Below are 14,399 nucleotides of genomic sequence, written 5' to 3' on the forward strand. Positions count from 1 at the left end.
CGTATACCCCTATAGGAGTACTACCGAATAACCTTTTCTTATGAAGATAAAATCTCGAGTTCTGTCCGGAGTCGGGACATCCAGCTCCACTAAGATTTTCTATTTATATAAATTCTAATAAATCTAGATATATATATATATATAAATTATATATATTCATCAATCGATTGATATATTTAGACAATACTAAAAAGTCTTACAAGGAGATAGTACTGCTCCTGCTCCGTACTCACACCGTCCCAAAATAAGCTAATCTTTCATTTTTTTACCTATAATGTTTAACTCTTCGTCTTATTTAAAATTTTTTATGATTAAAATTTTTTATTAGATGATAAATTATAAATAGTATTTTACGTATGACTAATTTTTTCTAAATTTTTAGAAAAATTTTCAAATAAGACGGATTGTCGAATACTAGACACGTAAACCTACTATTTGTCATATTTTAGGACAGGAGGGAGTATTTTCTTCTCGTGCGAGAGCTTCAAAATCTGTACTACTCTGTCAAGGTTTTTCTTTACAACTACTGCCTCCGTCCCATAATAATCTTATTTTTATTTTTTCGTGTTTAACGTTTGATCATTCGTCTTATTTGAAAAATTTGTGTAAAAATTAAAAAATTAGTCATGTATATAGTACTATTCATATCTTATCATTGACTAATAATAAAAATATAAATCACATAATAATTTTAAATAAGACGAATAATTAAACGTTAGACACTCAAAAAAAAGTTATTATCACGGAGGTAGTACTCTGTCATGTCGGATATGATCGGATGCGGTGCAGCACGAGCCTAGAATTGACTTCTCCTTCATCAGAAGCAGCTGGCGGCAGCAGCAGCAGCAAAACAGCAGGTTCAGCGTACTCAGGCCCTGTTTAGTTCGCAAAATTTTATTCTAAAAACATCACATAAAATTTTTAGACACATAAATAAAGTATTAAACATAGACGAACCAAAAATTAATTGTACAGTTATGGAAGAAATCTTAAGACGAATCTTTTAAGCCTAATTAGTATATGATTAGCCATAAGTGCTACAGTACCAACATATGCTAATGATGGATTAATTAGGCTCAAAAGATTCGTCTCGCGGTTTCTAAGCTAGCCGTGAAATTCGTTTTTTCATTCGTGTCCGAAAATCTCTTTCGACATCCGGTCAAACATTTGACGTATCATTTCTCCTAAAAATTTTCTCAATCTAAACACCACCTCACTCTGTAAAAAAATCAATTCTCCGATTTCCGTGTCCACCGTTTAACTATCTTTTTTATTTGAAAATTTTTTTGAAAATTAGAAAAAAATTAATCACACATAAAGTACTATTTATAATTTATCATATAATAAAAATAAAAATATCAATTAAAAAATTTAAATAAAATAAAGAGTCAAAAATTATATTTAAAAAGTGAAAAATTGGTTTATTTTGAAAAGGAGGGGTAGACTAGAGGCTACGGAGAAAGTACTGCAGGTCTTGCTGTGGAGTGGAGTACTCTATGCGTATGCGTGGGTGGGAGGAGACAGGATGAGATGCTGGAAGGAAAAAAAAAGGCGTCGTGTCGTGTGGGTGGAGAGGTGGAGTAGTTTTTCGGGGGGAACAGGTGACACGTTTCGAGCTGCCAGTGCCGGTGGCGCGTGCGTCCCTCTCCCTGCAAAGCCGCCGCCCGTCTGTTGTTGGTAGCTGGCTACTCGGTCGGTTTTGAAGCTCTCATTCTAATTATTCATAATTTACTCCTCCGGTCACAATTTAACTACATTTATAAATTTCTGTGTCTTTGATTATTCGTTTTATATAAAAATTTCATGTATTTTTCTTTAAAGATACTCGTAAATAAAATATTATTCATATTTTATCATTTAGTAACAATAAAAAGACTAATCATAAAACTTTTTCAAATAAGATGATAATCAAATGTTAAACATAAACAGTGAAAAATTCGTTCTTTTAGGATGGAAGTGGGACGGAGGGAGCACTTGCTATTGTCTCGGTTGCACACAGTATAAGACTATGCAGTATTATCTAGATTTATATAAATATCTGATAAATCTATACACATATATAAATAATATATATTAATTAAAAGATTAATGTAAGCATAGGTAAAAAATTCTTACAATATAAAACGAAGGGAGTAAAGATTAAGGTTAAGAAGAGAAGTTATTTGATATATTTCATACCTTCTTTTAAGATTGTCGCATATTAGCCAAGTTTAACTAATGTAATTGTTTGGTTCATAACCATACTCGTGGGATTATTTCCTGATCGGCAACACATTCCTATAGTCTCGCTAGAAATATATTCGTAAAATCCTAGTGGATGGAGTCATAAATCCACGACTCTCCACTGTACAACCACTGCTTAATTTTGGCTACGCTGTATATCATGGCAGCAGTAAGGTATATAATTCCCAATCACTTCTCTAGGTGATATCACCGCTAAGATTGAAGGATAGATGTGTGTGCACAATTATGCATGCATGATACAACTGAAAAATGATTCTCTCTTCGCTGAGCATTCAAGAATGTGACAAGCCATCGTGGTATTTGCGAACATTTTTCCTTGCTTTATTAGTGGACTAATCACTAATGTACTGTTATGCTTGGAGTATATTATTGTATGAGGCATGACGAAAAAACCCATATTTGCACGTGGACTATTAGATCCTACCCGACATGAGAAAGTGATCGATGCACTACATGCTGTCATGAGAATCCAGGTCTCCTTTGGAACGCATATCAAAAGGGTATGCAAAATTCGTCTTCCCAGACGGGTCCTGCGGTGCAGGTATACGTGCTAGCTCTAGGCCTAACAAAAGTCGCGATCGATGACGTTAGCATCCCAATAGGATTCTTTAATTCTTCTTTGCTTGCAGCATTATTTGTATTCATCTAGGAAATAGCTATACACACGATGAAAACGTACGATGATAGTACGATGCCAAGCGGTGGCTTCAAACGTAACGTCTCCCGCTGTTTCAAACAAACACCCATCATTGTAGCTTCGATACACGACATCGATGGCGCCGTTTCATCGTACGAAAATCGTACGTATAGCAATGCTGAAATAAATATCCTCTTAAGTTTTTAAATAACGCATCATAATTGATTCTTGCAATATTTACAAACTTACATGTCATATTTATATCTTTTTTTCCATCATATGGAAGATGCATATACACGTATAGAAACTCATTAGGTCGTCCCCTAACACATATTGATGTTAGATACGGAGGCCAAGAATAGATCCATATCCTAATCTTACACATATAACGTCACAGGACTATGTGCCCTGCTCTACTAAGCAAGCTCCGTCCACTCTTCTTGATAGAGATGTAATGTAAAGTATCACTCATGGTTTGTGTTGTGCTTCTGAGACTGTTTTTAATAACTTGCATGAGCCTTAAAAAAAGATCAATCCTCAGTTATGGTCCTAGATGGAAAAATAAAGTTATAAAAAACTATTCTAGATGTCACCTCGAGTAAGAGATTTTCATCGTAAGATGATTTGTTGCACATATCCTTCCAACTAAACTTGGTTTCAAATTCCTCCTATTGTCACTCTGCTCACGCGTGTTCCTCGGGATATTTTTCGTATGTGGTAATATAACCTAACGTACCTTCTGAACAATGTGGTTTCGATGCCTACCATAATAGGTGAATCTCGAACCAATTAACCAAAGTAAATCATGAAACTACATTTGCAACAAACTATCCTGCAGGGGAATCTTAATCTCAAGGTGATATTTTGGGTGGTTTGGTAATTTCACTAAATAGGAACAGATCACTCTGCACCCGCATATACATAGCTTAATTTTACAGATGCATGACACCACTAACAACTAATTAAACTATTTGTTAGCGTACGTAGAACCATAGACCCCGAATGGAATCAAACTCTTCTTTTTCCATTTCGGACACCAATGGCGATTGCCATTTAGGCTTTGTTCCGACCAATTGCGGCAGTTGGAGATTCCGCGGTCACTCAACCCCTCACACTCCGAAATGGCCTCTAAAGTGGATTATGTTACATGTCTTTTTAATTCTATTGAGAGTGTCACTAATCAAATAAATGGTTGTCTGTAGTGGTAATCTAATCCAAACCGGGCCCCACGCGTTTAAGGGCAGGTAACCAATAAAAACGGGGTCGATTGATTTGACGCCTTAATAATGCATATAGATGCATGCATCCGAAACCCACACAAATTGATAGTAGTATAAACGCTACCGACGAAAATAAAAACTAATTATATAGTTATGGGGATCGTGAGACGAATCTTTTAAGTCTAACTAGTACATGATTAGTCATAAATGCTACAGTAACTAATATGTGCTAATGATAGATTAATTAGGCTCAAAAGATTCGTCTCGCGGTTTTCAGGTGAGCTGTGAAATTCCGAAAACCCTTTTCGACATCCGGTCAAAGGTTCGACATAACCCTTTTACCAGAAAATTATGGCACTAACCAAGGCCCGTTAAGAAACAACATACTGAACAACAGTATGCATGACGGCATGATGTTTCTCCTCAAAAGTTGATTGTCTTCTTTTCGTTTGTTACTGACATGTTACAACGTAGAATTAATTGCACTTGATCATACTACTGCGAGTAGCAATTTTTCCAGGTCCATTTATATAGGTGGCAGAGCCACCAAATATGTGGCTTAAAATTATCACTCCATGCGATTTTTTTGACTGCCCATCGGATGCTAGTGCCCCACTTGATCATGACCTTGCTTCTATGAATAATCCCGGGTTAGGGCCAGTGGATGGGCTTCAAACTTCAGGCCCACTCTATATAACTTGGGTTGGGCTTGGACTTCAAACCTAGATCAACCTACTAGGCTAAAATAGCCTTTTGGTCGTTGCTTCCTTTGGTCACCACAAAGTGATGTTTCTTTGACTTCTTATAAAGTCAACAAAACACAAATTTGACCACTGGAGGCTATTGTCATGTACTCACTCCATTCTAAAAAAAATATATGAGTCACCCTTGTTATTACAAAAATTAATATTCAAAATTTTAGACTAATAATTGAACTAAATATATGTTTGTAGTGTAATGTATGTACTACTGGGATATTTGCATCACATGAAAAAAATATTTGGATATTCTTCACATGTCATTAATTTTATAGTTGTTGATAATATAGTATGAAACAAATCAACGGCCAAGTACTCCCTCCGTCTCTAAAAAAGACAACCTTTCGGTGTCTGTGTCGAATGCTTGACCGTCCGTCTTATTTGAAATTTTTTTAGAAAATTTTTAAAAAATTAGTTACATATAAAGTACTGTTCATGTTTTATCATATAATAAAAACAAAAATATTAATCGTAAATTTTTTTAAATAAGACAAAGAGTCAAACATTATATCTAAAAACTGAAAAATTGATTTGGTTTGGGATGGAGGGAGTACATAAGAAGTTCCGAACTTATAATGCAAAAAGAGTATATGTATTACAATGTAGAATTTGCTCAATAGTCATTGTTTGAATTTTTTTTTTGTTTGGTTTGATTGAACAAGTTACTCCGTTCAATAAATATTTAATGTTTACGATAGAATTGTGTTAAAAATTGAAAGTTTGATCATCAATAATATCTCAAATGCTTAGTTAAAAATGTATGTATAGATTTGTCTTCAAATATAATCTCATAACATCATAAACTTATTAAGTCCTATAATTTTGTGTAATATAAAATCGATGTTAGTTCGATCGATTATTGCTAGTAACGTTAAATATTTATGACTACAGGAACTATATTATATAATGACTCTTTTATTTTACATGGGAACATTAACTAACCAAAAACTGTACATTGATACTCACAGAGAAGTCAAAAAAGGCTAATGATAGAAAATCCCAACGGCGTATGCTTCATCTAAAAACAGCTGCTGTGTTCCCAATCCAAACAATGAACAATGAACAGACAGTTGTATCAGAAAAAAAATTGTGCAGGTTGGTTCAGTTTCAAGCGTCATCCATGCATGCACGTGCCTGTAGCACAATAATTGCAGTATTTTTGTTTCATTTCGAGTTCTCGCCAAGCCACGGTACGATTTTTAAAACAGGGAAAAATACCAGTGCACAAACAATTTGTATGCCTCCCAGGAGTTGTATCCAAGACAAGTAGACAAGATATTTCTTTTTTTTTTTCATCAGCTTGATGCTATCCTGCCAAGCTAGCTAGCCAATCATTTCTCAGATAGTAAGAACTCAAATCAGAAGCAGCAGCAGGTTAGGCCGTTGTGAGGGCGCCGGCCGGACAGGAGGTTGCCGCTGCCGGCCGGCAATCACAGCGAGAATATTGGATTAGGCCGGCTGCAGCCATGTGAAATGAACAGAGGCTGATTAATTTGTAGATTAGTTAGTTTAAGCGAAAATTCTACACTCTTCTCTGCTTAGGGATGCGCTGAAATTTAGTGCTATATGATGATGATGATGATGATGGTAGTGGTGCTTCGATAGATGCTTTGATGGAACAAAAAAAAAACACACATACACAGACAACAAGCAGTGGCCCAGGTCATGTGAATATATCATATATAAGCCTTTCTCTGAGCAAATGCTGGTGATTAGATACTTAATTTGTACTTTGGCGAAATGTCAAAGCGAGACTTTTTCATCAGCTGAGCGAGCTGGTGTAATTTCCACACGTTTTATGTTCACTTTGGGCAGGGGCAAATGGGGAGATGAGTCACTGAAAAGCCTAACTGGTTGCATCAAGGACAAGTCAGGCTCATAGATTCAGGACAAGCCTAATGTGCCAGTTAAGATGAGATGTTTTCTCGGTGCTGGCCCATGTTTAGAATACCACCACTGGGACTAGGAAAATCTTGGTTTGCTGTAGCTGCAAACCTAAGGTCAATTCAACTACTCCTAACTCGTAGTGCTATTTTAAAGTCTTTTAAACTTGGCAAAGTCCTTTTTAGAGCTGCATTGGTTAATCATTTAATCATAGTAGGGGCTCCATGCAGACGTTTTCAATATACCAGGTTGTTGTAGTTCACTTGTGATCATTAGGAGCTTAACTAAAGTTGGAACAAGCATAAGTCTGCCCCCAAGTCAAAGGTACTAAGGGCTAATTTAGTTTGATAACAATTGTTGCCTACCAATTAATTTGTGGTTTGAAAAAGTATGTCTGAGATCGTTAATATTGAAGAATCATCTAATTTTTAAGCTATTTAATAATATAAAGTGAAAATCTTACTTTAGAAATATTTGACGAAAAACTTTTATAGAAATTTTTTTTGCACAAAATACATCGTTAAAAACTTCGGAAGTGCACCCGCAAATATCCAAAATCCCCCATTAGATTCGAATGCAACCTCAGTACCCATTTGGATTGGAGTTTTTTACCGAACTACGGGGTTAAAATACACCACCCTGCTAAATATTAGATACTACCAAAACTAACAAGATTTAGCACTATCAAAAATTTAATATATCTTTTAAACCAAAAGGTCGTATTCCATTAATCAGTAAACCAAAACGGTTGTAAACCATCAATCATGAACGATCGTTTCCTATCACAGCCAAAAAAGAGCGAGAGCAAACAGTTTTTTTTTTTTTTTCATTTTTCGGATGCAACAGGGCACTGAACCAACTCCTCTACCGCAGTGTTCTTTTGTTGACTTAGGAGAAGGTATAATAGCATACTGGCCAGCTATAAACATATTTTAAAAAGATAAAAGAGGAGAAAGAAGAGAAGTGAGCTATAGATTTATAACCAGTTGCAATATGGACTCCATGAAGGAATATGTGTATGACAGGTCAAACATAGTAGTATATGTTTTTTAGATAGTTATTGTAAAATATTTAAAAATAGTTATTTTTAAAACAAGTTTTTATATTTTTTAAAAAATACATAATTTACCACTTCGGGAAACGTGATTGCTCAGAAGAATATAGGGCGTGTTTTTAGTCGGTGAAAACTTTTAGGTTTGTTTGTCGCATCAGATATACGGACACACATTTAAAGTATTAAACGTAGTCGAATAACAAAACAAATTACATATTCCGCCAAAAAAAACCGCGAGATGAATTTACTAAGACTCATTTAATACGTCATTAACAAATATTTAATGTAGCATCATATTATCAAATCATGACGTAATTAGGCTTAAAAATTCGTATCGTAATTTACATGAATATCTGGGTAATTGATTTTTTCGTTTATATTTAATACCTCATACATATGTCCAAATATTAGATATGATGATGTTTTAGAAACTAAATAGGGCCATAGATGGACCGACTCCGATGCATTCTACCGTTAGTAGAATTTAATATACATCGTTGATCTATTTTTATTGGACGTCTGTGATTAAATTATACTACCGACAATATTAGGTGTAGGAGAAATTCGAAGGGTAATATCGTTCTTTTTATTGTGATTTTTATTGCCAAAAACGAAATTATAAAAACTACTAATCAATTAACTAACAAAATACCAAAATACCCTTTTAAATAATAAGATTAATTCTACTAGTGGTGTAATACTACTAGTAAAATGCATCGGAGGAGATGGACGCTAGATTCTATGGGCAAAGAGCGTGGCCTACGTAGCTCTCATCTCATCCCCTGCCAGCCAAAATTATCAACCAAAACGGGCATAGATTAATCTTCGATCCATCCATGTTCATCATCACCTCCTGTACCACGTCGTCCTCCGCTGCCCGCCAGATGCGCCAATCAACTTGACAGCACTTATCTGTTCTCCCCCCCACCGGTTAACTAAATTAAATTAAACTAGTGACGGGCATTATTCAGCAGCAGCGCATGCAATCCACAGCAGCGGTAATCATCGGCAGCGTTCTCGACCAATGCAGCGGCATGCCCAGCGTCCACGTACATCTACTCTTATCATTTGGTGTACCTAATCAGCTCTCTCCGATAGGGGAGGACGAGGAGAAAAGACTCCCCGAGAAGAAAACAAAAGAAAAGGCAAGAGAAAGAGAGACAGAGAGAGAGGGGGGAAAGGAACCCTCACAAGCTGGGCGCCGTGCGAGCGGTGCGACGCAGTGCGGTGCGGTGCGGTGCGGTGCGGTGCAGATCCATCCAAACCCATCGCGAGAGCCTCCAAGATAGAGTACGTATAAAACAAACAAAAAAACCACAGGGAAGGGAAGAGAGAGAGAGGGGGAGAGAAGCTTGGAGCTGGAGATAGACGCGAAGAGGAAAAGGAGGGGAGGGGAGGGGACGGGACGGGACGGGAGGGGAGGGAGGGGAGGGGGGAAAAGAAAAAACATGAATATTGGGGAAGTGGGGGCTGGGCGCCGGGGGACGTGGGCCCCACCTCCACAAGTTTTACTTTTTCAGCCGCCCGGTTTTGTCGTCTCCTCCGTCCTCTCCTCCTCCGGACCTCCCCTATTACCCCCCTCCCCTCCCCTCCCCTCCCCTCTCCGCCTCCTCCCTGTTCCCTCCTCTGCCGAACACCACAGCTAGCGTGCGCGGGGGGGTGTGGTGCTCTCGCTCTGCTCTCGGCACGCCGCCTCCTGCCTCGCACACTCGCTCTCCCTCCCACTGTTCCCCGCTTGGTTGGGTTTGGTCTGAGGAGGAGCGAGGGATTGGTGGCGTGGATTCGGGGGGAGGGGAGGTGGGAGATCGGCCGCCGGAGGAGGTAGCGGGGGTGATCCTCGGGGGGAGGTTCTTGCGTCGGTCCGGCGGTAATACGAGGGGACCCGCCCATGGCGTGAGGAAAGGGCCTGGCTTTGGTTGCCCTCCCCGGAGATCTTGCGGCTGCTGCTGTTTGCTGCTAGCTGAAGGCCGTTCGGTAGCCGAGCGGGCCGAGGGGGACGTCTCCCTCTCTCGACTCCCGCGGCGGCGCCGAAGACCGCCCCCGCCCCCGCCATGGCCGGCAGCGACGAGGTCAACCACAACGAGTGCAAGGTCCGTGCTCCCCCCCCCCTCCCCCTCGCCCTCTCTCGTGTGGTGGCGTGCGTCCGTGTTTCTTGCCCGTCACCCACTCCCCGGATTGGGCCTCGACTCGGTTCGGCCGCGGTTGGGGTTCTTCATGGCTTGCGCCGCCGCGCCCGCGCGCGCGCGCCCCGCTCGGCTTTATGGTTTTGCGGGGGGAAGGATCGATTGGGGCCGGCCTGGCCTGCGATTTGCCGGTCAATCGCTGCCTTTTCTTTCCCCTTTGGGCTCAGCCCCAATTTTATCCTCCCTCGTGCTTGCCTCGGTCGTTTTAGGGAGGGTGGTGGCGGCGGCATGGTAATACCGCCGCAGCGGCAGCTACCCAACAAAGAGGAAGAAACCATTCACCGCGGCCGTGTTGGTTTGGGGGGGGGGGGGTGTGAAGCCGAGCCGCGCGCGAAAGCTTGCATCTTTTCTGGCAAGGGTTTTGTCCGAGCAGGGAACAGCAAAGAAGCACATATGCATATACAGATTGATCGATTGCTGGTTTCGTTTGCGATTTTGCGAGGGAGGGTTGTTGCTCACTTCTTCACTCACCGTGTTTGTTGGCGTGTTGTGTGTGTTAGCAGAGGGTGGTGCCGCTCCACACATGGGTGCTCATCTCCAACTACAAGCTGTCGTACAACATTCTGCGGCGGGCGGACGGGACGTTCGAGCGGGACCTCGGCGAGTACCTGGACCGGAGGGTGGCGGCGAACGCGCGGCCGCTGGAGGGCGTGTCGTCGTTCGACCACGTCATTGACCAGGCGGTGGGGCTGGAGGTGCGAATCTACAGGGCGGCGGCGGCCGGGGATGAGGGGGCGGCGGCTGTCACCCTGCCCATCCTGGAGTTCCTGACCGACGCGCCGGCGTCGGAGCCGTTCCCGGTCATCATATTCTTCCACGGCGGCAGCTTCGTGCACTCGTCCGCCAGCTCGACCATCTACGACAGCCTGTGCCGCCGGTTCGTGAAGCTGAGCAAGGGCGTCGTGGTGTCCGTCAACTACCGGCGCGCGCCGGAGCACCGCTACCCGTGCGCCTACGACGACGGGTGGACCGCCCTGCAGTGGGTCATGGCGCAGCCGTTCATGCGCAGCGGCGAGGACGCGCAGGCCCGCGTGTTCCTCTCCGGCGACAGCTCCGGCGGCAACATCGCCCACCACGTCGCCGTCCGCGCCGCCGACGAGGGCGTCAAGATATGCGGCAACATCCTTCTCAACGCCATGTTCGGCGGCACCGAGCGCACCGAGTCGGAGCGGCGGCTCGACGGCAAGTACTTCGTTACGCTCCAGGACAGGGACTGGTACTGGAAGGCGTACCTGCCGGAGGACGCCGACCGGGACCATCCGGCGTGCAACCCGTTCGGCCCGAACGGCCGGCGGCTCAAGGGTCTCCCCTTCACCAAGAGCCTCATCATCGTGTCCGGGCTGGACCTCACCTGCGACCGGCAGCTCGCCTACGCCGAGGCCCTCCGGGAGGACGGCCACGACGTCAAGGTCGTACAGTGCGAGAAGGCCACCGTCGGGTTCTACCTCTTGCCCAACAACGACCACTTCCACGAGGTCATGGAGGAGATCTCCGACTTCCTCAACGCTAACCTCTAGTACATATACAGCCCGCTGATCATCGTCGTCTCCGACACAATACTCCTTATAGGAAGATGGTAATTCAGCTTGACTTTCTTATAGTACCTACTCCACCTCTTATACTGCTGCTGCTGCTTGGGATCGCAATGTCGTCGTCTGTGGCGAAGGAGAAGCTCCATGTTGTCTGATCAGCTCTAATCAAAATGGTGACTCGGTTGCGTCGAGGAGGAAGAAGAAGAAAGAAGTCGTCGTCGTTGTCCTTGTTCCACTAATCTTGTTCATCCGCTGTAAGCTTTGGATCGATCTTTGATCCGTGTTCATGTTTTGCCTTGGGGTCGAGACAGGTGAGGGTAGTTTCATGTCATGCAAGCCTCCATTAGTACTACCGCCGTGTGATTTTGGTTTTGATGGAGAGAAGCCTGTTGTTTTTATCTCGCACTCCCATCATCTCCTCCTCCATGTACTCCAAAGAGAAAAAAAGTTCCCATCTAACGTTATGTGTACAGTGATCGATCAACAAGGAGATTGAGGAGGCCGCCCTTTTGTTTCTGTTGATGTACTAGTTTCATCTTCTTTCTGTAGCAGGATCTATGCTTGTGAAATACTACTACCACTACTCTCTGGATACTCACAATCTACTACTGGTACTAGTACAAGTCTTTTTTAGGGTAGAAAGCATTTGCATTCTGGGTCGTCGTCGTCGTCGTCGTCTCCCTCCTGATGCCCTCTGATCTTTTTTTTCTGTATATTGAGCTGCCATTGTGGTTGTAATGCGTGTACTATGAATGCCGTCTGCTTCTCTCCACATGGGTGTCGGTGAGTGTAAAGGAAGAGGAGAAGGGAGCATGCATATGTGAGATTTGTAGCGCTTTGAGGTGATAACTGTTTGTCCTTTCTCGACCCATGCCATTTCTCATTCTTTCTGTATGCGAAAATTTGGACGGCCAATTCTGTGACGGACGTACTTGGATCCTGTCAGTATTAAGGCGGTGTCTGTCGGTGGTAAAAAGCGCAAAAAGGAGGGAAAAAAAGAGAGAAAAAAAAGAGAGAGATGACGATTTGATGCGATCTTAAGCCCACAGCTAATGCGAAAACCAGTTCCCCGCCGTGGAAATGACGTCGTCGTCTCGTCTTTGTGCTTCTGCCTCTTGATCCCATTTCCGTTTCTGGTACGGCCATGCTTCATGTTTGGCTGGCTGCTGGCAGCCACACGGATAACCATTCTTGAACGTTAGTCGTGTCAGGTTGTGTTAGCTGTAACTATGACAATCTACTCCATCAATTCCAAAATATGCCTATTTTTCAGTTTCTAATTACAATGTTTGTTTCTTTGTTTTATTTAATTTTTTACGATTAATATTTTTATTGTTATTATATGGTAAACATTAATAATAATTTACGTGTGACTAATTTTTTAAATTTCTTTTTAAAATTTTTAAATAAAACAGGATCAAGCTCTATGCACAGAAACATAAAATTAATCTTTTTAGGACAGGAGAGTACACATTAGTGGTCTACTGATTCCGTCACACACGCAGGCTAAACCTTGTCGTAACCTATGGTCAACAATGTTTGTAGCGTGTTTGGCAATACGTGTCCCCAATTATATTGTAGTAGTACTAGCAAGCAAATGGAGGGGGATTTGGGAGGTTCAGCTTCCTTTCCATCGATCCTCGTTGTCGTGAGCTGCCTCGCCCGCGGCTGGCTGGTGTGGATGTGACATTATTCCGCTCCGTGCATGCATGTCACCCTTGCACCGTACCGGGCCACGCTTTGCTACCAGTGTATCATCCGTATCATTCAAGTTTTAACAAGTTTATATTCTCTTTTGGGTGACTGCGGGCGTGTAACGGGACGTCGCACCAGAGCGGGGCGAGATCCGTTGAATCGCAACGGGGCACGTCGTCGTAATTAGACCCGTAGTCCACTCATCCACCGGTCCGTGAAGTGAAACGCCCCCCATTTTCTCCCAGCTGAAAGGAACACAGAAGTGATAAGTCACATGAGATCGTATCAACGTCCAAGATGAGTCATCTCCCGTTGTGCTGGGTATATATAATTCACAGCTGATCAGGAATTCATGACCCTAAACGGTAGCTTTGCAACGTACTTACCCTAGCTACAGATATTTAAGCCATTCGAGAAGTGCCCGTATAGATATGTTGTTCCTATAGCACGCAGCTCGCACGGTTGTAAAGCAGGAAGAGAAAGCTAATAGCATGGTCAGGTATCATCAAAAGACCGAGACTTTCTCGTGCACTTGAAGTCACGGAAGTAGTGCAGGCTATTGCAGCAGTTGAAAATATTGACGCTTGGAAAGGTGGCAGAAGTCTCCCGAAAAAAGACAAACGACGCCTGCCCCTCTGCAGCTACCCTCGCTTTCGGCTATTATTACGTGCACTGTCCGGGCTGCTGGCTCGAGCTGAAGGCTGAGGCTGAGCTGAGCTTGCGTGGTGGCATCACACGGACCATAGAGACGCCATGCCATGCCCCTCGATTTTTAATTATGCGTGCAAAGCCTAACCATTTGTGGCGTTTATTAATCTTTTCTCGGTGTTTCTCCTCCTCTCGCCGACTAGTATACTGCTTGGAGCTCACCTTTTCTTTCTCGCCTCGATTTTTTTTTTCTCACCAGTTTTGTTGCGCTCGCGCCGGTCGGTGTCACACGGTGAGTAACTTCCCCGCAACCCTCGCCGTTTTAAAAACGAGACGATAAAACATTTACATAAATGTTCCTAATAATCTAAAACTAGTTAAAAAAACCACAATAAAAAATAGTTTAAAAATAAACTCTAAATAAGATTAAAAAAATAAATTTTATCATATAAGTATAAGAAATAAAAAGAAAATGAAAAGATAAGATCGTGAAATTGGACGCAACGGGCCCCTCAAAAACCAGTGGTGTTTTTCCTCCGGAGTC

General features: G+C 42.5%; 1 protein-coding gene across 1 annotated transcript; it reads left to right on the forward strand.

Moving 5' to 3' along the window:
* The first annotated feature begins 9,264 nt into the window (after positions 1–9,264).
* Positions 9,265–12,028, forward strand: LOC102713088 (gibberellin receptor GID1). Its single transcript, XM_040524178.1, has 2 exons — positions 9,265–9,887; positions 10,484–12,028. The coding sequence occupies exons 1-2, from the start codon at positions 9,849–9,851 to the stop codon at positions 11,495–11,497; spliced, it is 1,053 nt and encodes a 350-aa protein (XP_040380112.1). The 5' UTR covers positions 9,265–9,848; the 3' UTR covers positions 11,498–12,028.
* The last annotated feature ends 2,371 nt before the right edge of the window (positions 12,029–14,399 follow it).

The sequence above is a fragment of the Oryza brachyantha genome, chromosome 5 (assembly GCF_000231095.2).
Source record: "Oryza brachyantha chromosome 5, ObraRS2, whole genome shotgun sequence".
NCBI lineage: Eukaryota > Viridiplantae > Streptophyta > Magnoliopsida > Poales > Poaceae > Oryza > Oryza brachyantha.